The sequence below is a fragment of the Nelumbo nucifera genome, chromosome 1 (genome assembly GCF_055504915.1).
Source record: "Nelumbo nucifera cultivar China Antique chromosome 1, China Antique-T2T, whole genome shotgun sequence".
Classification (NCBI taxonomy): Eukaryota; Viridiplantae; Streptophyta; class Magnoliopsida; order Proteales; family Nelumbonaceae; genus Nelumbo; species Nelumbo nucifera.
The window spans coordinates 30,021,491-30,046,329 of record NC_142649.1 but is presented as its reverse complement, the minus strand read 5'-3'; the positions used below and the strand labels follow the sequence as shown (position 1 = coordinate 30,046,329).

At 37.9% G+C, this 24,839-nt stretch overlaps 1 protein-coding gene across 1 annotated transcript; it reads right to left on the bottom strand.

The window, feature by feature from the left end:
* Nucleotides 1–18,616: 18,616 nt before the first annotated feature.
* Nucleotides 18,617–22,152, bottom strand: LOC148803074 (putative disease resistance protein RGA3). Its single transcript, XM_088902657.1, has 2 exons — nucleotides 19,309–22,152; nucleotides 18,617–18,872 (listed from the first exon to the last, which is right to left on the bottom strand). The coding sequence occupies exon 1, from the start codon at nucleotides 22,135–22,137 to the stop codon at nucleotides 19,366–19,368; it is 2,772 nt and encodes a 923-aa protein (XP_088758783.1). The 5' UTR covers nucleotides 22,138–22,152; the 3' UTR covers nucleotides 18,617–18,872; nucleotides 19,309–19,365.
* Between the last annotated feature and the right edge of the window lie 2,687 nt (nucleotides 22,153–24,839).

Here is a 24,839-nt window from a genome sequence, read left to right as displayed (position 1 = left end):
TAAGTTGTTGCCTGGGTGTCGCCTAGTTGTCACGAGGTGCCACGTGTCACAATTTCACCGGAGGGCCAAATCTGCCCTCATCATTTGCCCCCCACTCCCGAGCCGAGAGTAACTCGGTGAAGGGAGTATTCTTCTTTTGGCCTCGTAAGTCGACGAGCTAGTAAATGCCGATCCAATTCCTTAGGCCTTGGGAGTCGTCTGTATGTGGCGAGCTGCTTGCAAGTAGCAAGTAGCCTGTAAGGTGAGGAGGTCTCTGCCAGTTCAGTAGTGTAGCCCTTAGGCTTTGGGGGCAACTTATAGTTCACTTTTGCTGATTTTGCCCATGCCGAGGAAGCAACTGGGTATTTAGCAATAATGTGGCCTGTAGGCTTTGGGAGCGACTTGTAGTCCACTCTTCTTGACTTTGCCCTTGCCGAAGAGGCAACTGGGTCTTAAGCAGTAATGTGGCTTGTAGGCTTTGTCCCGTGAGGTGCCGAGCTACCCGTGAGGTGTAGGGCTAACCAGGTGCCGAGTTGACTAGGTGTTGAGCTGCCCGTGAGGTGTCGGGCTGACTAGGTGCCGAGCTACCCGTGAGGTGCCGAGATACCCGAGGTGTCGGGCTGACCGGGTGTTGAGCTACCCGTGAGGTGCCGAGCTACCCGAGGTGTCAAGCCGACCAGGTGCCGAGTTACCCGTGAGGTGCCAAGCCGACCAGGTGCCAAGCTACCCGAGGTGTCGGGCTGACCAGGTGCCGAGCTACCCGTGATTGTGATGAATCAGCCTTGTAATGCGGTCACCCACTCCTACAAGAAGCTACTAGGAGCTCGACCTTCAGGGGCAGCACTACTAACTTTAGGTCACCAACTCACACGGGAGCCTTGGAAGGCTCTACCAACATGGGTGCCTATTTAGTTCGTTGGCTGCCAACCCCTCGCGGAAGCAATGAAGAGCTCATCTTTGTAGAAGGGACCTTGCGGAGAGGACTGATGAGGTTTTATCTGAATTGAAAGTAAGGTTGGTAGAGCTACTTAGTCTGTTAGTTCACCGCATAGTCTTTGAGTTCATAAAAAATGTAAACTATAAAGTGATAGCTTCAATTTCTAAAAAGTGAGAACTTAGCTTTCCGGGACTTAACTTTGGACTGGAAAGAAACCAAGTGTCGACACTTGAAGATTTGGGGTTGTCCAAGCACACATTAAAAGAACGAGTGCAGACAAGATGGAATCCAAGACCAGCCGTTGCCTATTAGTAGGCTACCCAAAAGGCTCTGTAGGTTACCTATTCTATGACCCAAGTGAGCAGAAAGTGTTATGCGGACAAAATGCACAATTCTTGGAAACCGATTATATCCTGGACACCCATCGTTAGGAAATAGTCCTTGATGATGAGAGTTCAGGAGCAGTGGGAGATGTCCCACAAGTTCTAGGTAGTGACCAACCAAGAAGATCCACTCGGGTATCCAGGCCACCAGTTCGTTATGGTTATGACCAGGATAGTTACCTGGTGGAAACCTTGACTAGTGAGGTGGACATAGATTCCCAGAAGTGGGTGGAGGCCATGAGAGCAGAGATGGACTCAATGGAGACCAATGGAGTCTGGACTCTAGTAGATTCACCCTCTCGGGGTAAAAGCAATCGGTTGCAAATGGATTTACAAGAGGAAGAAGGGCCCCGATGGTAGGGTTGAGACCTTCAAAGCTCAACTGGTGGCGAAAGGGTACACTCGGAAAGAGGGCATCGATTATGAGGAAACCTTTTCGCCCGTGGCCATGCTTAAATCCATTAGGATCCCGCTAGCTGTAGCAGCATACCATGATTATGAGATTTTGGAAAATGGATGTCAAAACTGCATTCCTGAATGGAGATCTTACCGAAGATATCTATATGCAGTAGCCGCAAGGCTTCATTGTTGCAGGACACGAAAACATGGTATGTAAACTTAACAGATCCATTTATGGACTTAAGCAAGCTTCTAGAAGTTGGAACATCCGTTTTAACTCTGCCGTCAAATCGTTTGACTTTGAGTAGGATCCAGATGAACCCCGTGTCTACAGGAAGTACAGTGGAGATAAGGTTACCTTCTTGGTTCTGTATATAGATGACATTCTACTCATTGGGAATGATGTAGGAATGTTAACTACGGTGAAAGTATGGCTATCACAACAATTCTCCATGAAAGATCTTGGAGAAATCTCCTATATACTGGGTCTTCGACTCTATAGAGATAGATCGAAGCGGATAATAGGATTATCCCAATCTGCTTACATTGACAAAATAGTCAAAAGATATAGCATGGAAAACTCCAAGAAAGGAAATGTTCCTTTCAGGCACGGAGTCACTCTCTTCAAGAAGATGTCTCCCAAAACTTCCGAGGAGATTGATGGCATGAAAGACGTTCCCTATGCCTCAACCGTAAGGAGCATCATGTATGCCATGCTGTGCACTCGTCTTGACATAGCCCAGGTAGTGACTATAGTAAGCAGATTTCAGGCCAACCCGGGGCAGGAGCATTGGATTGCTGTGAAAAACATACTTAAGTACCTTCGAAGGACAAAAGAGCTTTGTCTAGTGTTCGACGGTAGCTCACTTGCAGGTCCAAGGGTATACAGATGCCGATTTCCAGTCGGATCCGGATGATAGAAAGTCTACATCTGGATATGTTTTCACGATAGGATCATGTGCTGTTTCCCGAATGTCAGCAAACAAGGGTCCTAAGTAGCAAATTGAAAGTCCACAACCAATGCCGAACACATTGTCGTAAGTGAGGCTGCCTTATGAATGAAAGTGTTTATTCCTAAATTTGGAATTCAGCACATCATCCATTCCACCGTTGTATAACAACACTGGACCTACGGGAGGATGATGATAAGAGGTAGCATCAGCGGAGAATATGATAGACTCATTGACAAAGCCACTATCACAGAAAGTGTTTGAGAAACACGTGGAAAGCATGGGACTCCGGCTAGTACCTGATTAGACTTAAGTGCAAGTGGGATCTGTTAGACAGTTTTGTATGCCCTTAGCTTCAATCAGAATGATGTACTTTATGAGTTTATTGTAAATGAATAAAAGTGCATATTTGATTCATGTTCCCTTAGTATGTTTCTGTGTAATACCCTTAAACTGGACACTTAATGAGACTCGTGTTAGTTTAGAATGTTCACAGCCAGTGGGTCGGTCTGAGGAGATCTGTCCTGACAAGGCTGACACTGTGGTGCCACCAAGTCGGTTGGGGTGGCCTGTCTCAGCTACCAGGGTGAGACCCTAGGCACATACAGTGTAAGATTATTTGAATCTTTTAACTGGACCAGATTTTCAGTATTGCCCTGGATCTTGGAGATTGATGGGCAAAACTGGAAAGTTACACCCGACCCCTAGACTCGATTATGATACTGTACTAGGTGTCGGATTGGGCTGTCTTTGAAATACCAATCAATGAGATCCTTAGCGGGGGTCAAAACCTGGGTATGTTGGGACTGTCCGAGAATTCATCTGAATGGGTGATCATAGTGACAGGACCAACCCCTTTGTCGGACAAGGTAATGATCGGGGATGCACTCTCACTGATGGAAACCAAGACTGTTGAAATCGGCTGTCTTGGTTTCCATCAGTGAGAGTGCATCCCCGATCATTACCTTTGTCCGACAAAGGGGTTGATCCTGTCACTACGATCACCCATTCAGATGAATTCTCGGGCTGTCCCAACATACCCCAAGTTTTGACCCCCGCTAAGGATCTCTCTGATTGGAATATCAAAGACAGCCCAATCCGACACCTAGTCCAATATCATAATCGAGTCTAGGGGTCAGGTGTAACTTTCCAGTTTTGTCCATCAATCTCCAAGGTCTATGGCAATATTGGATACCTGGTCCGGTTCAAGGATTCAAGTAATCCTACACTACGTGTGCCTTGGGTCTCACCCTAGCGGCTGAGACAAGCCACCCCAACAGTTGGCAGCACACCAGTGTTAGCCTTGGTAGGATAAATCTCCCCAGACTTATCCAACGGCTATGAACATTTAAAACTAACACAAGTCTCATTAAGTGTCCAGTTTAAGGGTTTTACACAGAAGTATACCACACAACATGAATCAAACATGTACTTTATTTATTTACATTAAATATCAAAAATACATCAAAACTGATTGGAGCTAAGGACATACAAAACTGTCCAACAGAGATAACTTGATATTGATATAATGTGTAGGGTAGGACCCAGATGAGTAAAAAAAGAGAAGCAATTTAAATGACTTGTCTTCTTTCTTCTTTTTCTTTTAATCTTGAGAACCACTTTTCCAGAAAACATATGAGGAGAAACAGTAATTGTAAGTTGTTTATGTTAGGCTAAACACCAACAAGAGGCCGCTACAGCCGGATCCTATAGCTTGCACAAATGTTTATGTTAGGCTAATGCAAATGTACTAGAAATCACCTAACTTAGAATAGAATAGCTGTGAGCAGTAGCATTGGTAGGTTTGCTGATGCCTGAAAGGTAGATGTCATTAGAGGATCTTAACCCTAAGTCTAGCACCACGCACCTACCTGTTGGAAGTTATTATTTACTACTAGACTATCATTCTGAAAAAGTACTTTCTAAATCATGGTCTTGGGAATATTTGTTCCTTGGGAAATGGGGCTTTTTTTGTCTAGGTGAACCATTTGTTTAGTCAAATTCTATTCTATGCACACGCACATGAATACTAACTACTTTACATTTCTATTCTATGCACACGCACATGAATACTAACATCCAAATTAACAAGAGAGGGAAGAGCTGTGATGGGTATCTTTCATACATAGTGAAAAGGAGATTTTATGAGTATCCTATGAAGGGTACATAGTAGAGATTTTTTTTTTACTTTGGTAAAGTAGTGTTTGGCATCAAAGGAAGAGGTGGATGCGGTATGGTGCTGAGTATGGACCAAGTGATGTGACTCTTAAGTGGTTGGATAAAGGACAAGCTTTACAAAAGGATGGTTGGCTTTTAGCTGGTATCCATGAATTTGATATAAAGGAGTTGTCATGCTCTTATCATAAACATAAAGAGGAGTTAGTGCAGTAGGTCACTCCCATCTTTTGCTCTTCCCTGATTGGCTCACAATAGCACATACAAAGAAACTTTAGTGTCCCCCTGTCATCCTCCATTATCACTCTGCACTGCTGCAACTTAGTGCTTTCCAATGCCAACATTATCCCCACCTCAGGACATTTAGCCAATTAGCCCAACAAACAATAAAAGCATTCCACCCCAATAAACAAGATAAACTCTACACATATTATATGGCTTCCTTGGTGTATGGGGTTGGATCTGACTGGCTATCTGTTTGGGGAACTGAGTTTCCCCTTGTAATGGCGGTCTGAAGGTGGAGTTAGAGATGGTGACTGAACTGGTACCCCCCAGAGGGTGGAGAATAGAGGTCCTCAGGAAGGAAAGGGACTGAAACTGAGGCTGGGATATTCTGTTGTCTGAAAACATTGTATGCTTTGGGGATCTGTCTTTTTGAACTGTAAGGTAAAGTAATTCATTAAAAACCATAAAGCAAAGATACGATAGAACCCCGGTACATTGAGAAGCTGTACAGAGGAAAACCAGTATGCCCAATACAACCAACCCCAAACCAAAAAAAAAAAAACTCTAAACTCCTTGCAAACAGGAAACAGAGTTTTCAAAATTTTCTTTGGTTTGATGTAGTGTACTGACATGACTGACCCTAAATAGGTGGGGTTGAGGCTGATTTGAGTTGATTGGAGTATACTATCTTTTGATAGGTTGTTGATAAAGGGACTTTGGGGGTTGTTGCTGAGTGAATTAGCTAATTAGGTTTTTCTTACTTCCATGTAAGTTCCTTTCTTGTTTTATACTGCATGGGTACAGATCCTCTCCTTTCTTAACCAAAATAGAATGGTCCTTTGTTAAGATGTCTACACCCTTTCTTAACCAAAATAGAAAATTCTAATGGGGACTCAAAATACATAACAGGAACTGATTCTATTAATAATTGGGGATTAAAATACAGATCCAGCTCCATATAATAGATTCAGATCAGTTCAGGTCTGTTGGTCCATACCATTGATAACCCTAATGGTCCCCATGCAAGTTTGCAAGTTCAGGTCTGTTGGTCCATACTACATCATATATGAGAATAGGGTGCTCTTCGTTAATGAGCCCTTGGTAGGGCAGATGGTACAAACCCCTGGATGAGTTGGAGTGGGGATGCTGACTCTTGTGGTGGCATTAGACTTCCAATATTTGGGAGTATGGATGGTACCAGCCCTTGCACAGTTTGGGGAATGAAATCTCATTCTTGCTGATTCTAATTATCATTCCTATTCCTGTCTGAACCAAACAGACTATTGGGATTGGATCATTCCAAATCGGAATCCAAAGGAAACTAATTTAAAATGTTTGTTTTCTTTCTCGTAGGAAATTATGGTTGAAGATGTTGTTGGATCAATTGGTATTATTTTATGAATAACTTTTTATTTTGGGCCTTATTTTTATCATATTCACTTTGAATGTTTTAACTTCTTGTGTACTATGAAATAGATGCCTCAGTGCAAAGGAGGGGCAGGGGCCCCATAAGAGTTGTCGATATTTGGAACTTGCCAACAGGAGAAAAAAATACCCATAACATTAAATGAGGTAGGCCAAGGAATTGGAGAAAATACAAAGAAAATAGTGAAGTTTAAAGGAACAATTGCCAGGAACAGCGATCTCTGTCCTCTAGGTTTCAAGCAGTGGACTTTATTTCCAGTCCCGTAAAGAGGACATTTGGAACCTTGTACTGGTATATGATTTTTTTATTTAGGTCTGCTTATTTGTTTGAATTCATACATTAATTGCTAATACATTGGCTTAAATGTGTTCTTTGTAGGGTAAATTTGAGATAGATAGTACAGGTAAAAAGTGGGTATTGTCCTCGATTGGAAAAAAATGGAAAGATTACAAGTCAGATTTGAAAGCCATATACTATGATCCAGTTACCCCTGATGAGGCAATGCGGAATTGCCCAAATAAGGTTCCTAATGATCAATGGCAGATTCTTGTCATTTTTTGGAACTTTGATGAGGGCAAGGTATTATCTCTTAATTATATTGATTAACCTATATTGTTCGAGTGTCACAATATATGTGGCCTTACACTTGTAGTTTTCATAAAACTGTAGATACAGAGTGCTATAGCTAGAGGAAATCGGTCCTAGCAAAAATACGCACACTCTGGGGGGACCAATAAGAGTAATGCAAGATTGCGTCATGAGATGGTAATACAATCAGCTAACTATACTACTACTTGAAAATGATGATAATGTCGAATGCTTAGTATGGATATAGATGCAGGAAACCAGTGATGGGGCACAACCAAGTAAGGGACTTGTGTGGATCAAAACACATAAAAGGAAAGATGGGGCGCCTGTAGATGCAGAATCAAGAAGGGCAATGGTTGATTATTGAACACACACACGTATTTAATGTTAATTATATGTTTTAGTATAAAAATCCCATATTAGCCTCACAACAGTTGTGTTGTATTTTGTAGGAACAATTAGAGAACCTAACATCACTATGGACCACGACTTCTGGTGGGTCCTCAGTCCCTAATGACGACGACTTTGATCAAATGTTTGGAGCGAAACGACATGGGTATGTGCGAACGTATGGATTAGGCATTACTCCTTCCACTTTGAGCATGAGTTGTAGAAATAGAGCATCAGAGTTTACATCAACAAGAGGAGGTTGGGGGCATGAGGATAAAGATGAACGATTCAAGCGGATAGAAGATAACCTTGAAAGGGTGTCTAGAGCATGTAGTGATGTACAACACCGGGTGGGAAGGATAATATCTGTACTTTCGCAAAATCTTCAGGACATGCTAAACGATGATCGGGATTTACCTTCAAGAGGTGCAGAGGTAATATGTGTCTCAAAGTACAATTCCAAGATTGGCATTATAAGTGTGTTTACTGATATGCTTTTTTGTTTACTATTATTGTTAGACTCTTAATCGATCATCAATCATCAATATGACTGTAGAAATTTCTTCCTCCTCTGCCTCTTCCTCATCTTCTTCATTGAGTGGTCATGGCTTCTATACTTCCTCAGGCTTTCTCTTTCTCGCTTCTCTTTTCTCTTGTTTCTCTTCTGCCCCACCTAGACTTCTGCTCGTGCTCCAATCGCAAACTTCTTAATGCCTCTAACAGAAATTCCAGTTGGTTACTGGGTGGAGCCACATGGTATCAGCTATGGGTATGGGAATTCTGTGAAGCAACATTACTGAATGGTTTGCATTCTATCCACATTAAACTAAAGTTCCTAAATGGGTTTTAGAAAAGATGTATGCAGTCCTAAATGGGCTTTAGAAAAGATGTTTGCAGCCTTACCCCTGCAATGTGCCATAGCCTGCCTGCAATGGTAGCAAAAGCTCTAGTAGCAAGACAGAAATGTCCCGCAGGATCCACTTATGCTTTGCAACAAAGAAGGTGGTAGCCTGTCATGCTTATTTATTCTCTGTTTTCAACTAGTCTGTGTGGTACAAAATGCATGGCTATCTCCTAACGTGAGTGCACTCTTGCAGGTCAAGCAAAGTTCTGCAACTTCTTCACAGGAGGAGGTTTGATAATGGTATATGCACCAGCACTTGTTGCAGCAACTGTGGGTATAGTGCTTGCTCAACGTGCCAGTGCAACTGCTATAGCTGTTGCAGATGGTTTATTGTTGCAGGATAATATTTCTGGTGTACCATTTTGCATTACTAAAGCTCGTCAAACAACATCACTGGTATTCATCAGTCCACTGCCATTTATATTTCTGCAGGAACTGCAGATCATGTTAATTAATCTAATCTGAATGCACTCTTGCAGGTCAAGCAAAGTGTGGTTCTTGCTCTATCTTGCATTGTTTTTGCTTCTCTTCCATCTGTTTTGGGTTTCCTCCCACTGTGGTTGACGGTATGTTTCATTTTGTACAAGATGTTGACTAGTACCAATTTGAATATGTTACTAGTATGCCCATGGATAGTTCTCCTTATGTTATTTTCACTATAACAAAAGATCTTCATTGGAGAGTGATTTGGGGCTGCACCTAATATGACATAAATAGGATGTGCCCAGATCATTTCCAATTTATTTTAAATAAAAATTCATTTCAGATAAAGAAGGAAAATCCAAGTTTAGAAAATTGAGAAAATATATATGCCTGCAAAGAATTCTCTCTGGGCTCTAACTAATAATGCAATCACATTGTTGTATTAACAAAAATGTCCGAGTTTCTGAACATAATGGTATTGTCCAATAGTTAGAAACTTCTTTTTCTATGCTGATTTGTTACGAAGGTTCTAATTGTGGGTTCTAATGACTTATGAGTTTATTGGTCTTTGGATGTGTTATAGTAAAAGAAGTTTATATTTTTCAGCCTTTCTCAGTCTGGAAATTTTCTTGCTCTAAAACCTAGACCATTTTGTTTCAGGCACTTGATTGGTTTCTTCCTTTTCCTTTTCCTTTCCCTTTTCCAGAAGTTGTGGATCTCCAATCCCTGCATCACCTGCCTGAAGTGCTGAAAAAAAACTGATCTGCACGAGCTCTTGACTTGCCTTCCATCCATGCCAAATATGCCCGATTTGTGAAGGCTCCAGGATGAGTTTAAGCCATCCTTCAGTGGAAGTGCTTCCATCACTGTCCAGTTGGTATATTCTAGAACTTCTCACAACTTGTTTGCCCAAGCGGTTCTTCCACAGAAATCACAGTGATACTAGTGTTCTGGTAATGACCTCCTTCCTTTCTTCTCTGTTTGAATTGATTGAAGAAAAATTACTTCTTCAATTTGTTTCCTGCAATCCTTTCTAGTGCTAGAAAAACTATCCAAGAGAAGTGTTGATGTTAGAAGCTTGTGAATTGACTTCCGTATCTGAGGAGGATTATATCGACTTGGGAAGGGCTGGTCTAGGTGCCTGCTTGCTTGCTGGGTTACCTGATTGACTTATTGCATATTCAGCCCGTCTGGTATATGTTGTTACCTTATAATTTGTCACAGAATTGATGCTTCTCTGGTTTGTTTCTGAATGTATTTTATACGAATTTGAATGAAGGTGAGGTTTATAAATTTTGAAAGAACAAAGCTTCTTGAGGAGATTCTAAGGCATAACTTGGAAGAGAAGAGGAAAATTTTCCTAGATATTTCTGAAGAAGTTGAGAAAAATGAAGCTGAGATTCAAGTGACTATTGGTTATGATATGTTTATATCATATCATTCATTGCATGTTTGCAGACTCTGCACATTGTTATGTGATGCATGGGTGGACATAAGCTTATGAATGTTATGCTTGTGGGTTGATGAATGATTTTATAATAACTTGTGTCTTATCTCTTCTTGCATGATACAGGCTGAGGGGGTCTATAACCAGAGGCTTCAGAATTTGGCTCTTACTCTTGATAAGGTGCTTACCTTTCTATTTTTACTTGAGGGAGGGAACCTCTCTCTCTCTCCCCCCCCCCCACAATGCTTGTCTTTCATTGTGATCTGAATGTAATTCATGTTAATAGGTAAGGTATGTAATGAGAAGTGTATTTGGTGACCCAAATAAAGCTCCACCCATACTTCTGGATCTGTAGATCTCCGGAGAGAGCTGTAGAAATCTTTATTATGGTAAGCAGTGTACATACAAGGTTGAGGGATGAAGTTTGAAGTTCTCCATGTATATACAAGTGTCGGCATGATGTAGCTGCTGATTTGATCCACCTTTATGCTTATACAAAATATTTTTCTAGAGTTCGGGTTAGTTGAAATTTTGTAGCAGTGTTCTCCTGTATTTGATTAATATGGAGGTGATTTTCTTTGCTTTGACTAAAAAGAGTTCTTCACATGCAAGCATACAGGATGTAACTTCTCCTCGTGACTAAAAAGAGTTCTTTGCTTTGTCCTTTCTTTGCCTTTTTGGGTTTGCTAATTTTCTTCTAATGCTTCTTCTTTGCCTTTCTCTTCTTTTTGTCTGATTTGCCACTTACAACAAGCATGGCAATGGGTTCATCCTTCTTTATTAATTCTTTAGCCCTCTGCAATATATTGTTGAGTTCTTGGATGCTAACATTAATAGTTTATTCATGTTATAGTTTATGATGACCTAATTGAAAGAAAAAAGACAAAGAATTTAGGATGGCATCAACTTTGGTGACATAATCAAGCCCAAATCCAAGAGCCTCTAGTTCATTAATGTATTCCATCATCTTAAGACAATGGTCATGAACTACTTAGTTCTTGGACATTTATGCAGTTATGAACTGTTTCAAGACCTTCTGACGAATATAATGATTATGTTTTTCATACATTGTCCTTAGACTATCCAAGATATTTTTGGACAAATTGATCTAATCGAATTGTCGTTGTATCTGATTATTTAAAGAGGTTATGATGTAATACCGAGCAAGATAGTTTTTCTCTTCCCATTTTTGATAATCCCTCCTATGGGCCTTAGAAGCCCTATCACTCGGATAATACAAGGTAGGGTTTTTAGCTACATTGTTCAATTTTTCGGATGTCAGGACCAACATAAGGTTACGATACCAGTTACCGTAGTTTGGGCCCTTAAACTTGTTGTCGTCTAACAATTTAGCGAATTGTCTGTTTGTCATTTCTGATAAAGGGCAAAGTAAATATTAGTTCACAATCTTATTTAATTCATGTTATCTATATAGATATGATTTTTAATCTATGTTTTATTTTCATTTATTCATCTCTGAGATTTTCCTCCCATCTCAGTAGTGACAAAAACTATGAATTGTCTCTAGAAATGTGGGAAATTACATAAGGTGCATGAAACCAACTGTTTCAGTTGCATAACCCCACCACCTTTTGTAAAGGATTACATCTAGTCATCTTATGAGTTTTCCCTTTGGCCTCTGTCTAACAAGGTTTATTACCATTTTAGGTTAAACATTTATATCCAGTGAGTGCTTACTCATCATATTCATGAACGCTAAGGTACCGTGAGAGAGTCTTCCATTTTAGGATAGGCCCCTCCCACATTAGTCTATGATGCCCTTATCATCTTATGAAACATTCCAACAAATCCAACAGCAAATGAATAACCCAATTTTATGGTGCGTTTTCTCATTACTGAATGGAGCATCTTCATGTTAATGATGGAAGGCCTTTAGAGAATTCATTATAAGAATTGCCCTATCACATGCACTCATATTTCAATGGAGGGAACGGAATATTATGCCCTAGTTTTATTTAGGTCAAACCAAAGTGGCTCTCACTGACTTTCTCAAAACCAAATTTAGATAGGCCCTAAATGGCTAGGGATCTACACAGTTTCTCTTCGAGGGGAAAATGGTGTGGGGAACACCACAAAGGGAGATCATCCAATGATCTTAAGGACACCATGACAATGATATGCATTCAACCATGGTGTGCATAAGAGACACTTAACGAATCAGCATGGGCCAAGTGCTTATGGCTCAAGAACGTAGCACATCATACATCCATACATCACATGCATAAAAATCATAATTGATTCAATCAATTAGATAACTGTAAAACCCATAATTAAAACACAAGGTTTTACACCTATGGACCGAATTGCATATTGCAATTAACCATCAATTCATTGATCTATGTAGAAAATTTTAGGGCAGATAACAACCCCCATAGAACCACAGATTCGATCTAACCAGTTTGGTTCAATCTGGTTCGAATGGGTCTAGGATTCGATGTTTAATTTTAAGATTTAATTCAATATAATGATTTGAAATTAAATAACTGATACAAGACAATCAAGAATCAGTAGGAGGGTTGTTCGTACTACTACCCTACAAAAACAAAGATTAGTTCGCAGTACATAGTTTCCAAAACTGCAAATCATAGATGGCCGAACCCAAATCTGCGAAAATCTCTCATTTGCGCTTTTTGCTTCGACTTCGAATGAAATAAAATAGAAAACTTAATTTTCTATTAATATTACATCAGAATTGAATTCCTGTACATTCCATCTACAAATTAAAAATAATTAATTACAAACCAATAATGAATAGAATAGTAGGTGTATAGATTTCTTGCACCATTAAAAAATTCAATCTCCACCATACGAATAGCCCAAAAATCAAGAAAAATATATAGAACAGTTTTAAATATTAATCAGATTATTAAAGATTTAATTTCAGATCAATCGCCCAAAAAAATGCAAACACTTGATGGAAATGACATAATTTTTCAATATTAGATGAATGTTCATTATAAATTTTGGGGGAATGTTTTATGCATGTTACAATTCTTCTCACTCTCATATCATCTAAATCTAGGGGTGTAAATGGGTCAAATTCAAACCGGATCAGGTAATATCCAAATTCGAATCCGATATCTGAATTCGATTCGATATCTGATGGATATTGGAAATTAATATCCGAATTTGAATCCGATTAAATATTCGAATATTCAATTTAAACTTGATTAAATTATTTTAGATAATTAATAAATATATAAAATAAATATTTTATTGATATAAAGTATATAAATATATAAATTATTTATATAACTTAATTATTATATAAAATATTATATATATTATATATAAGAATTAAATAATCAATCGAATTTAGATATTTATCAAATCGAATCAGGTCATATCCAAATTCGAATCTGATTAACCATTCGGTAAGCATAGGATATCTAAATCCGACCGATTAGATATTCGAATTATTCGAATTTGATTCGATTATGTCGAATATTGAATTCGAAATCAGATTTTCGAATACCATTGACACCCCTATCTAAATCACCACATTTTCAATCCCTTCATAACCTTTTTTGTTTATTCGACTTAGTTTTGAAGGAGTACAAATACAAATATGCATTGTGCAAATATGTACTAAATACAAGGTTTTGTACTCTGCATATTTGTATTTGTACTCTTTCCAAAATAAGCCTTAGTGAATCAACCTCTTATTTTCCTTAGGGGTGTTTAATCATGTCTGCTTCATCCCTATTTTAGGTCTTGGTGGGATATCTTCTATTCAAAAATTCAAAAAAGGGTGGGTGGGTGTGTGTGTATATATACATACATATATATATATATATATGTATACATATATATATATATATATATATATATAATATATATATATATATAGATATATGTGTGTGTGTGTGTACACACACTAAAAGAAAGAAGTTCCTATTTTTTCTCCTTTTTTTTAATTTTATATTATTAAAATCCATGTCATTTTCAAACTATCCAATCATATTTAAGGTATCATCTCCCTTCTCACGTAGAATACTCTCCTATGAATTCATTAGCCTCCCTTGAATGCTCCTACAATTTCTCTCTTAGGCCCCTTTTGCATTTCAATAAGTTACTTATCCGAGTAGATACACTTACCTAGGTAATTGTTTCCTAGGAATGATTTACATGGGTAAGTGCATTTACCCATGTTCTTTTATTTTCCATGTAAATAAGGCAATGGCCATTTTTCCATAATATTTCATTGTCACAAGGGGCATTTTTGTCCCTTTCAAGTGTTGGTAACTTTTCCCCAAGGTGGGAAGGTTATTTACCCACCTAAGAGATGGGTATCACTTACTACATGAATTTGAAAAAAGGACATGGGGTATTTGGTCAATGAGAATCAAAATCCCATTGACCAACTTTCCCCTCTCTCAAAATCTAGAAAAAGAACGCCCCCTTATTCTCTCATGAATTAGTTGGAGTCGCCTAAGATATATGTTTCCTTTTTTTTACTCTTTCTTCTTGGTTAGATACCATTTCCCATTATGCCAAATCAGCAACCTCTCTCTCCATTCCTCTCTAGGAATTCGTTAGTCTCTTTTTCATAAATTTCTGAAACCTCCCTTAAATTTTCTGGTTGTTGCTGAAACCTCCTCTAAACTTTTTGACATAGTTGCAAATAGACCCCCTATGGTAGAATTTTCTAAAAAGGCATTAAAATGTCAAAAATACCCATGTAATTACTTTTAAGAAAAATGTTTTTAAATTTTTCTCTTCACATGAATCACTACCCCAAACCCTTCCAATCTCTTTTTTTTTTTTTGAAATTGATTTATTTTTCAAATTTGCCCTTCATATCAATCACTCAAAGGTAAAGCTACAAGTATAAAATATCTTTGTTTTTGTTGTTTACAAAGTTTGTATTGTTTTTGTTTTTTTTTTTTTTTTTTTTTGGTCCATAGGAAACAGTCTCAAAAGTAAGTGTGTGGATATTTTGGACATTTTCATGCCCTTTTTTTTTAAGGTTCTACCAAAAGGAGTCTACTTGCAACTGTATTAAAAAGTTAATGGGAGGTGATTGCAATTACTAAACTTCAGGGAATGTTTCAACAACGATCAGAAACTTTAGGGGAGGTTTCATCAATTTACCCTTTTTTTCCTTTTTCATCTCTTAAGATTTAGGTTTCCACACCTTCCATTATGCAAGTCTGCAACCTCTCTCCATTACTCTTTATGAATTTGTTACTCTTTTTTTTTTTTTTTTTTCCTTTATCCTCTCCTAAGATATAGGTTTCTACACCTCCCATTATGCCAAGTATGTAGCCTTTCTCTGCACCCTCTCTATGAATTCATTAACCTCCCTTTTTCTCCTTGTTCCTCTCCTAAGACATAGGTTTCCACACCTCCCAATATGCCAAGTTAGAGGCCTAGTCTCTCTCTCTCTCTCTCTCTCTCTCTCTCTCTCTCTCCATTCCTCCCCCTTCCCAAGTAGGATGCTGTTTAATTTCATTAGTCTCTTCTTTTAGGTTTCCTTATTCCCTTCTTCACCTCGTTGTTTTTAATAATTGACTTGAACAAAAGGTAGACTTTCCTTCTTGGAAATTTGTGTTGAATCCAATTTTTTAATCAAAACAAGTACATACTTTTATGTTTGCTTTATTGTATTAGAGATTATTTTCTTTTCAGTAATTATGTTTTTGTTATGCTATTTTTTTTCAACTTTAATTTAACGTATTGTGGAATTTAATTATTGATTTGCACCAATTTAATTCAACATTTTAAAATTTAATATATTGAATTTTTGGAATTTAATTTAATATTTACCAGAGATTGACTTCTTATTAATAATTATGTAATTTCATTATGCTATTTTTGAAATTTAACTTATTGAATTTTTAGAATTTAATTTAATATTTATATGAATTTAATTTATTTAATGTATTTTGTGGAATTGAATTATTAATTTTCACTAATTTAATTCTTAAAAATTAATTTATTGTATTTATTGTATTTTTGTTATAAACTTATTTTCAGTAATTATGTATTTATTGTGTTCATTGTATTTTCAGTAATTATTTTTTGAATTTTCATAACTATTGTATTTATTGTATTTTTATTTTTTAATTTTTATTGTATTTTTTATAAATTTATTTATTCATTGGAATTTAATTTAATATTTATTAGAGATTAATTTATTATCAATAATTATGTACTTTTGATATGATATTATTTAATTTAATTTAATTTATTTTGTGGAATTTAGTTATTGATTTGCACTAAATTAATTTAAATTTTTGAAATTTAAATTTAAATTAATTTAATATTTATTGAATATTAATTTTTGTTATGATTTTTTTTTGAAATTTAATTTATTGTATTTATTGCATTTTCATCATATTTTTTAGTAGTTATATATTTATTGTATTATTATAATTATTGTACTTATTATATTTTCAATCATTATATATTTTCATCATTGTTTATTTTTTTAATATTTATTAGAGATTAAACTATTATTGGGAATCACTATTTATTGATTAATATTTATTCATTAATTTAATGTATTTTCAACAAAAAATTGTCTACTCTTATGTGTTTCTATTATTTCACATGAAACCTGTCAATAGATATATATGTTAATGGATGTCAGCTTTTTTTAAGTGAGAGGCTTTATGGAAAAGGGATCCTCTCCTCTCTTCTTCATATTCCTGTTTTTTTCTCCCTACTTTTCCTTTATCTCAACCTATTAATACTAATATTTCATCCTCCTAAACTATTAAGGTTAGGTTAATGGCAAAAAGTTCTCAGGAAAGCAAGGGAAGTTCTTAATACTCTTTAGGCTCAACTAAATATCCACCTAAGGAGACTAAAATCCTATTTCACCTGTTGATTCTATTACTACTACTGATCTAATTAGTCACGTTACCATTGTAATTAAAAATGATACATGTAGATAAATATTATTACCATTTGTGCCATATTTCTCTTTATCTTCTTTCTATAATTTTGTTTTAGCTATTTCTTTTGCTTCAATACCTCACAATCCTGGAAAGGCAATGCCCATATATACTGATTCTATCTCTCTCAGCTAAAGATATTTATGATCAGCTATATCAACTAAATGGTCATGAATGTGTTTCTCCATGGTGTATCCATGTGTTCTACAAGTAAGCAACCTATTTATTAAGAAGGGTCAACCCTCTACGTTCCTAATCTTTCTGGCTCGGTTTTGGTAGTGTTTGGGCAAAATGCCAATATTGTTTCCTTGCCTGGTTTTGGGGGGATATCTAGCTTTTATTTTTCTCCGTTTTGGAGATTTTACACTTCTTTTCATGGTTTTTAAAACCGGACTGTACCCAGACAGTTGGATCAGAAAAACTGGGAACCAATCAGGTGATTGATCTCTTTTTATCCCAAAACTGTTATTTTACTAAGAATTGTTGATTTGATCAATAAACCACTGACCCATACAATTCAACCATTCAAACTATCTAACAGTTTTAGCTATTGTTAGTTTTCTTGTCAAAACTTTCATTCAGTTCAAACGATCAGACTGTTCAACCCAAGAGACAGACCCCTGACCGGTTCAATTTTAAAAACCTTCTTTTCCTTCTTACTCGGGACTTTTGCTTTGTCACTGTTCCTTTTCTTCTCCTTAATTCAGCTAACCACTCTCCATTTACTACAAACAAGGTATAAAATGGACTTTGACGCCCAATCAGAAGTTAACATGTCGACAGTTTATACGTGTTCCTAAATGTAACAGCAAGTGACGTGTTCACTCCTAATTGGTTATGGTAGCCGATTCTACAATTTACTTATTTGTATTTTATTTTATGGTTATTACTGGCAGATTACAATTGTAATCTTAAAAATATATGAAATTTTCTGCTTTTTGGAGGGGCTGCGAAGTGCGAATTGGTTGAAATAAATTAATGACAACTGTAAGGGTGTCATAACAATATGTAAGCAACACGAGGGGTGTTTTGACAGTTTTGAGATAATTACAAGAATATGCTTTTGAAATAAATTAATTAAATATTTGAAAGGGGTGTAATAAGAAATGCCCATGAGAATTTAAAGAGATAAACATCAAATATAAAAATAAATTAATATAAATATAATATGTTAAAATTTATTTTGCATATATTTTAGTATATAATATAATATATAAAAATATTTGTTTATTATTTTAAATATAATTATAGATATTTTATATGTTAAAATCTATAAATACTATAATATATATAATTACATTAAGATTTAAATTGAATCAGATGTGTTTTATGTTAAAATCTATAAAAACACATCATTCACATCAGATGATAAAACTGGTGCCAAAAATAGCTAATCTCCAACTCGGTTTTATGAAAAAAAAAAAAACTTTATATAAAAAACAGACTAACAATCAGCCAATACGAAAATTTCACTGTCTAGAAAAGGCAGAGGCTCATTATCCATGCCATCAAATATAAAGACATCAATATTTATATCGTCTAAGTAATAAAAAACATTTCATTGTTTACAGATGCAATCAATTAAAAAGAAATGGAGGCTCATTGAAATGAGTCAAATGACACTGACAGCACTCAGCCGTTTGATGTTGCAATCGAATAAAAAAAGTAACAGAGGCTCATTGAAAGGACACGAGCCTCGGGGCATAGCCTTGAGCCTCTACATCTGTGAGAAATGAAATAGACTAATCACTAACAACTGTGAGAAATGAAATAGACTAATCGTATTAATATATATAAAATATATAAGATAATTATATCACCTATTTACCACTATGTGCGAACATTTTTCTCTTCTTTTGATGATGAATGACAAAAAACTTAGGTAGTATACATGACCCCAAAAGATATTGGACTGATGAGACTTTCATTTTAAACTAAAACATCTTAAAGGTTTATACATCAAAGAGTTCCCCCTTGTCCGGCTGAGATATCAACTATCCCCCTTTTTCGGTGGCGATTCAATGGTTTGAATCCCCCCTAATAATAATGATCTAAGTGTGCGAGTTTAGCTCGTGGTGTGCTTCAACCATTGTTTCTCTTCCAGAAAAATTATGATTAATTAGAACCATGCATACAGAGAAAAGCAAGATTTGTCATACCTCAAGAACGTACGGAAAACCCAACTTCAAAAGTTCAAAATAAGTAGGAATTTTACTTCATGGCCTATTCATCCGCTGATCTCTCCAACTTTCTAGTAAACCGGAGTTGTTAATTTCAGCAAACTCGAGCCATACGAGCTTTGGAAGTTCAAGTAGCCTGGCGCAATTGGTAATTATAAGCTTCTGAAGCTTAGGAAAGTCACCCTCCTGTACACCATTCCACGTTTCGAAATTGCACATGTCAACAAATTGTAGTGTCGTTAGAGATGGGAAACCCGTTCCTGGGTGCTGTATTCTACAAAATCCATTATCCACTTCCTCCACATTCCTCATTTTATTTATACTGAGGGATTCGAGGGACGGGAGCTGTCCTAGCGGAGGAAGGACTGTGCAATTATTGAAGTTGCATAAGGAAACGTTCACCAGATTGGAGAAACTTGACCCGCCCAGCCATTGTGGAAACCTGTTGCCACTATACCCAGATATATGCAGCTTCTTGAGGTTTTCATGAGGTTTAAGGCTCCTTAGGACGTCTACAACGTCTAAATTGGGATTTAATAACTGTTGCGAGTTCCACTTCAATGTCAATTCCTCAAGATACTGTTTATTATCCAGTGCTGCTTCCGTAGCCTCTTGTGCATTACTGACACTCTCAAGCTTTAAAATGCACAATGATCCTCGAAGATTCGTCATGTTTTTCATCCCTTCAATCTTTTGTCCATCCCCCGTTCCCATAAAGAAGTGAGAAAGCGTCTCCAAGCTGGTTAATTGACTAATTCCTTCTGGCATGGAACATATCTGAAGCTTTTCGTCTAGATGAAAGTGTCTTAGGCTAGATAATTTCTTCATGCTCGGCAAATAAGTAATGCTTCCACAATTTTTGAGCTTCAATCTATGTAATCTGGGAAGTCTAGAAATAGTTTTGCAGAGTTTCTTGATTGGAGTATTTGAGAGGTCAATGTGCCGGAGTTGCTTCGCACTACCAATAGACTGTGGCAATTCTTCGATCTGAGCACCACTTAAGTCTAACACGCGTAACTTTCTGAACTCTGTACCCAGAGAGTAAGGGATACTATGAATGTTATTATGATGACCACCACATTGCAGTAGGATTGTTCTTATTCTCTCGCAGAAACTGACCTCCTCAAGAACTTTTGGCGATGTACTTTTGCAAAGTATTGACAAATGGCGTACGCCTGAATCAACGACAAGCCTGTCCGAAGAGTCTGAGTCTTCAATTCTCAAACATTCCGTAAGAAAGAGCCAGTGTGCAAATTCATGGATTAGATCATGCATTCCATAGGCGCCATTGTTTGTGTTTTGAAAGAAGGACCTAGAAAACAAATCATTGAAGTAACCATTTCCTATATTTTCTATTCTTCTCTCTCCTTGCGGCAAAATAAACCCTTCCGCCATCCATAAGTGGACTAGTTTATCCTTGTCAAACGCAGAACCTTTAGGAATTATGGAACCATATGTAAAGCATAGCTTTACCTGTGTAGAAAGGGCTAGATAGCTTTCCCACAGAGCCCTAAAAATCTCATTGTTGTCTTCAAGCAGGTCCCATAATTCACTGTTCAAGATATCTGTCCAGTCTTCCTCCTCGGTAATTTTGGAATTCAAGAAACGCCCGAGGACCTTCGCTACCAGGGGGAGACCAGCACATTTGGTTTCAACTTTCTTACGCAAGGTCGAGCCTATCTTTGCACATGTCCTTTCGTTTGCAAACGCCCCTTGAAACAATGACCAACAAGCATCATGAGGTAATGCTTTCAATAAAATGGTACTATTACCATCCGTGATCATCGTCGCTACTTTCTGACTCTGAGTGGTTACTAGAATTTTGGTTTCACTGGTTCCGTCTTTCAATGAAGCTATTAATGGATCCCAATCTTCAGGTTTTATATTCAACACATCGTCTAGAACAAGAAAAAACTTCTGATTTTTCATCACTTCCCTAAGTTTTAGTAGTAATGCCTGTGTATCCGTTGTGGCATCAACTGAAAACTTAGTGGCAGTTACTTCTTTCTGGGAGCCATTATCAGACACTCCCGTCGAAACTGTAGAAGTGGCAGTCATTTCCCTTTGAGAAGAAGGGCAAAACTCTGTTGAGTGTAAGATCGATTTGATGTGTCTATCTAAATTAAAATCTTTGCCGACAGAAACCCATGCTTTACTTGTAAAATGGTGCTCTAGATTTTCGTCATTGTAGATGTGCTGGGAAAGGGTTGTCTTCCCTAGACCCACCATACCTACTAATGATATTACGGAAACATTTCCTTTACTTGAGTCGCCAGATAACAACCACTCTACTATGTCCCTTTTAACATCCTCTCTACAAGGAACAAGGGATTCACCAGTAAAGGAGCTTGTTTGTGACCTCCGGTTCGCTTTATGATGATCTCCGTTGTTTTCCGGCTGATTGTTTATTTGTTTTGAAATCTCATCTAGTTTCCTCACAATACGTTCTAGGGTTTCTCTGTAAGTAGGACCTTTGCGTACCTTTTCTACGGTGCTTTTGATTTTGCCGCTGAAAGAATTTTTGCATACATGTGACGGCAATTCTTCAAGGAGGTCACTCGTGTCATAGGCTGCGCTCTTAAGGTCTCTCAGCCAAGATCTCCCCTCTTTTCGATATATTTGCCAGCCATCTATCTTTTCCGTCAAGCTCTGTATACGAGTCATCGTCTCCATCAGCGACTTGAGCATGTCCTTCTCGTTGTCATCTAATTTAATCTCACGATGCAGCAGGAAAGAGGCCAATCTTTCACATACCACTTGTGTTATCGGAGCTAGAGCACTCACCACAAGCGTTGCAACTTCAAGCATCGTGCTCTAAGGAATTGGAGGAGCCGGAAGCTGGTAATTTGTTATCCTGTAGGATCTCAACACCCACCACCTACTTTCGGGACGCGCCTTGAATCTCTGATCAATAGAATGGAGATATGCCAAGACAGAAGTGCCATCAGAATGGGTGACCACTCCACTGTATACCCACTACAATTTTGGTTAAGCCACTATTTTTTTAATATGTTTTCAAATATTTATTATTTTATGTTTAATTATTTTTAAATATTGTAAGCAGTTAGTGTCGAGTGCAGTAGGCGGTAATCAAATCTCCTAAGGTCCAAACCAATGAAAGTTGCAGAAATATTAATAGTGATCGAGAGAGGATTTGGATTCTTAATGCATTCGGGTCTTGGGTCTCCATTTAGGCATAGGCCCCCTAATTTCATGGGTTTTAACTCCTTTCTTGAATGGGATGTAAGCTCGATTAGTCTCATGAGTTTCAGAAAATCAAAATCGAAATAACTCGTAATTTGTAAGAAGTCTGATTCATGTTCACCCCTAGTTTACGCTATACTTTGGGCTACAAATAGCAGCCATGTTGGTTGTGATGCTAAATTAAAAGCCCATTTAATAAATGAACCATGCCCATCAAAAGAGGGCCTAGTAATCTTGCTTGACATGTTATGCAATCCACATTATATATATATACTATCTATTATATTTTATTAATTTTAGTGATTTTTATTTTATCTATTCTATCCTTCTCTCTCTTTCTCCCATGTCAGCACCCTCTCTTTCTCCCATTCCCCCTTATCTGATGTTTCCTTGAACCTCTCACCATAGTCTCTTGGACTCTTATTATTTCATTCATTCTCTCTTTTTTTTTCCTTCCCTTGCCCATGCAACCCATTAAGCCACATCATCAAAGTTCTATAATTGTGATAAAGAAGGAAACTTCCTTATGATGCGCAAACTGGTTTTCCTGTTGGTAGACAGTTCAGACGTTACACTAAGCAGGTCGCCTAGTCGAACTGTAAGAAAGTGATTATTAAAGTGTTTGGATAGCTTAACCCGGGGTAGGCATTCCGATGCTTAATTTAGCGAGGTGGTAGTTGTTTTGTAAGAAAGCAAGAGAGCTAGAGAATTACTTGAACTAAATCGTGCATACCTTATGAGGTTGGAGGTTAGGCTATTATATAGGCGAGTTGTCACAAGCCTCATGAAACATGTCCAAGATTTTCAGCTCGTCTAGTTCGAAGGTGGTTTCAAACATGGAGGTGGACTCCGCCTAAGTAGGTAACATTTATCTAATCCCACACGAAGTGGGTGGGGTGATTATCGGCTCTTCTGATGTGGCGTTGTGATCTCGGGGAATTCAAAGGTAATAGCCCGCTTAAGGGGAAGGTTGCTCGACACGTCAAAAAGGTCGCTAATCAGAGTCGGTTCAGATCAGTGGAAGTAGGTCGCCTCTTACACCGACCTAAGGTCTTGCCTAGTTGTTCGCAGTTTGACCTACCAGAGTGGTGCAGAGGTCATCAAGGTAGTTATGAAGTGTCCAATGTGCTCCTAAGGTCTGCTTATGTGGTGTTGAGATGTCACTCCACTGTTCTATAAAGCCACGTGTCGTGATATCATTGGATGACTAAATTACCCCTCATCAATTGCCCTCCACACTGGAGTCCAGTGTGATTAATCCAGTGAGGTAGTAGTCCTAACCCGAGGTGATATGGTTTGAGTTCCATACTCGATCATAGTCCAACCAATGGCTCTTGATCGAGTTGGTTCGATTGGTCTGGCCTAGGCACGAGATAGCGTACTAGGGCAGGGACGCGTGGATGCCTCGCAACCATTAGGTCGCATAGGCATAAAAAATGCACTAAAATGATTTTGCCTCAAAGTACGAATCGTCGTGTCCTTGGGAACTTGTTGGACCCTATTGATCTCAACCGTCCATAGTTCGGTTCAACTATCTATTAATAGGATCCTCAGGGGCCCATTTCACTCACGAGTAGCATCTCGGTGAATTAGGCGGATGTCGAGTCCACCTTGATTTGTTCTTTGCTTTTATCATGTTGGATGTCGAGTCCGGGGAAGAGAGGGGTCTGTCGTGCTAGGCCGAGGAGGGGTCCTCAGCCCAGGAATGACAATGTACCAATAAGGATACTAGATCAGTTTGGTTCCACTGAACTAACTGCCAAGGACATTTACGAGCTTGTAGACTGGTATAGGATACCAGACTAGTTCAAATATTCCCTTACCCTTGGGCATTTCCCATGGGAGCATGAAAATGACAAGGTCACTATCTTCAAGGAGGCCTTGAAAGCGGGTCTTTGGTTCCCCCTTCACCCCCTTATTCCCAATGTACCGAACTACTTCAATGTTAGCCTAGATCAACTTCACCCCAATTCTATTAGGACTCTGGTCAGCACCATCTTCTTTTGTCACCATGTTGGCTTCCCCTAGTTCTCAAGACCTTCACTAGCATATGCCACATAAAGTGAAATCCCTCTAGTACTCCTGAGATGTATAGCTATTACCTGTCCTACCAGCCTAGGTGTAAATTGCTGCACAACTTTTCTTCCAAGGTACCAGACTAGAAGAGGAGGTATTTCTTTCTCGACCGAAATGGTGGATGGTTGTTCTCCAAGACCTAGAGAGTGGGGACTAGGGATTCCGGGGAGGATACATGAGTAAATGGATGCAAATTAGGGAGCAGCTCTTAGTGGAGAGGAGGTCAGAAT

Bases quoted from the DNA above. Each gene is read 5' to 3' on its own strand.
- LOC148803074 (XM_088902657.1), bottom strand. From the start codon at position 22,137: ATGCTTGAAGTTGCAACGCTTGTGGTGAGTGCTCTAGCTCCGATAACA.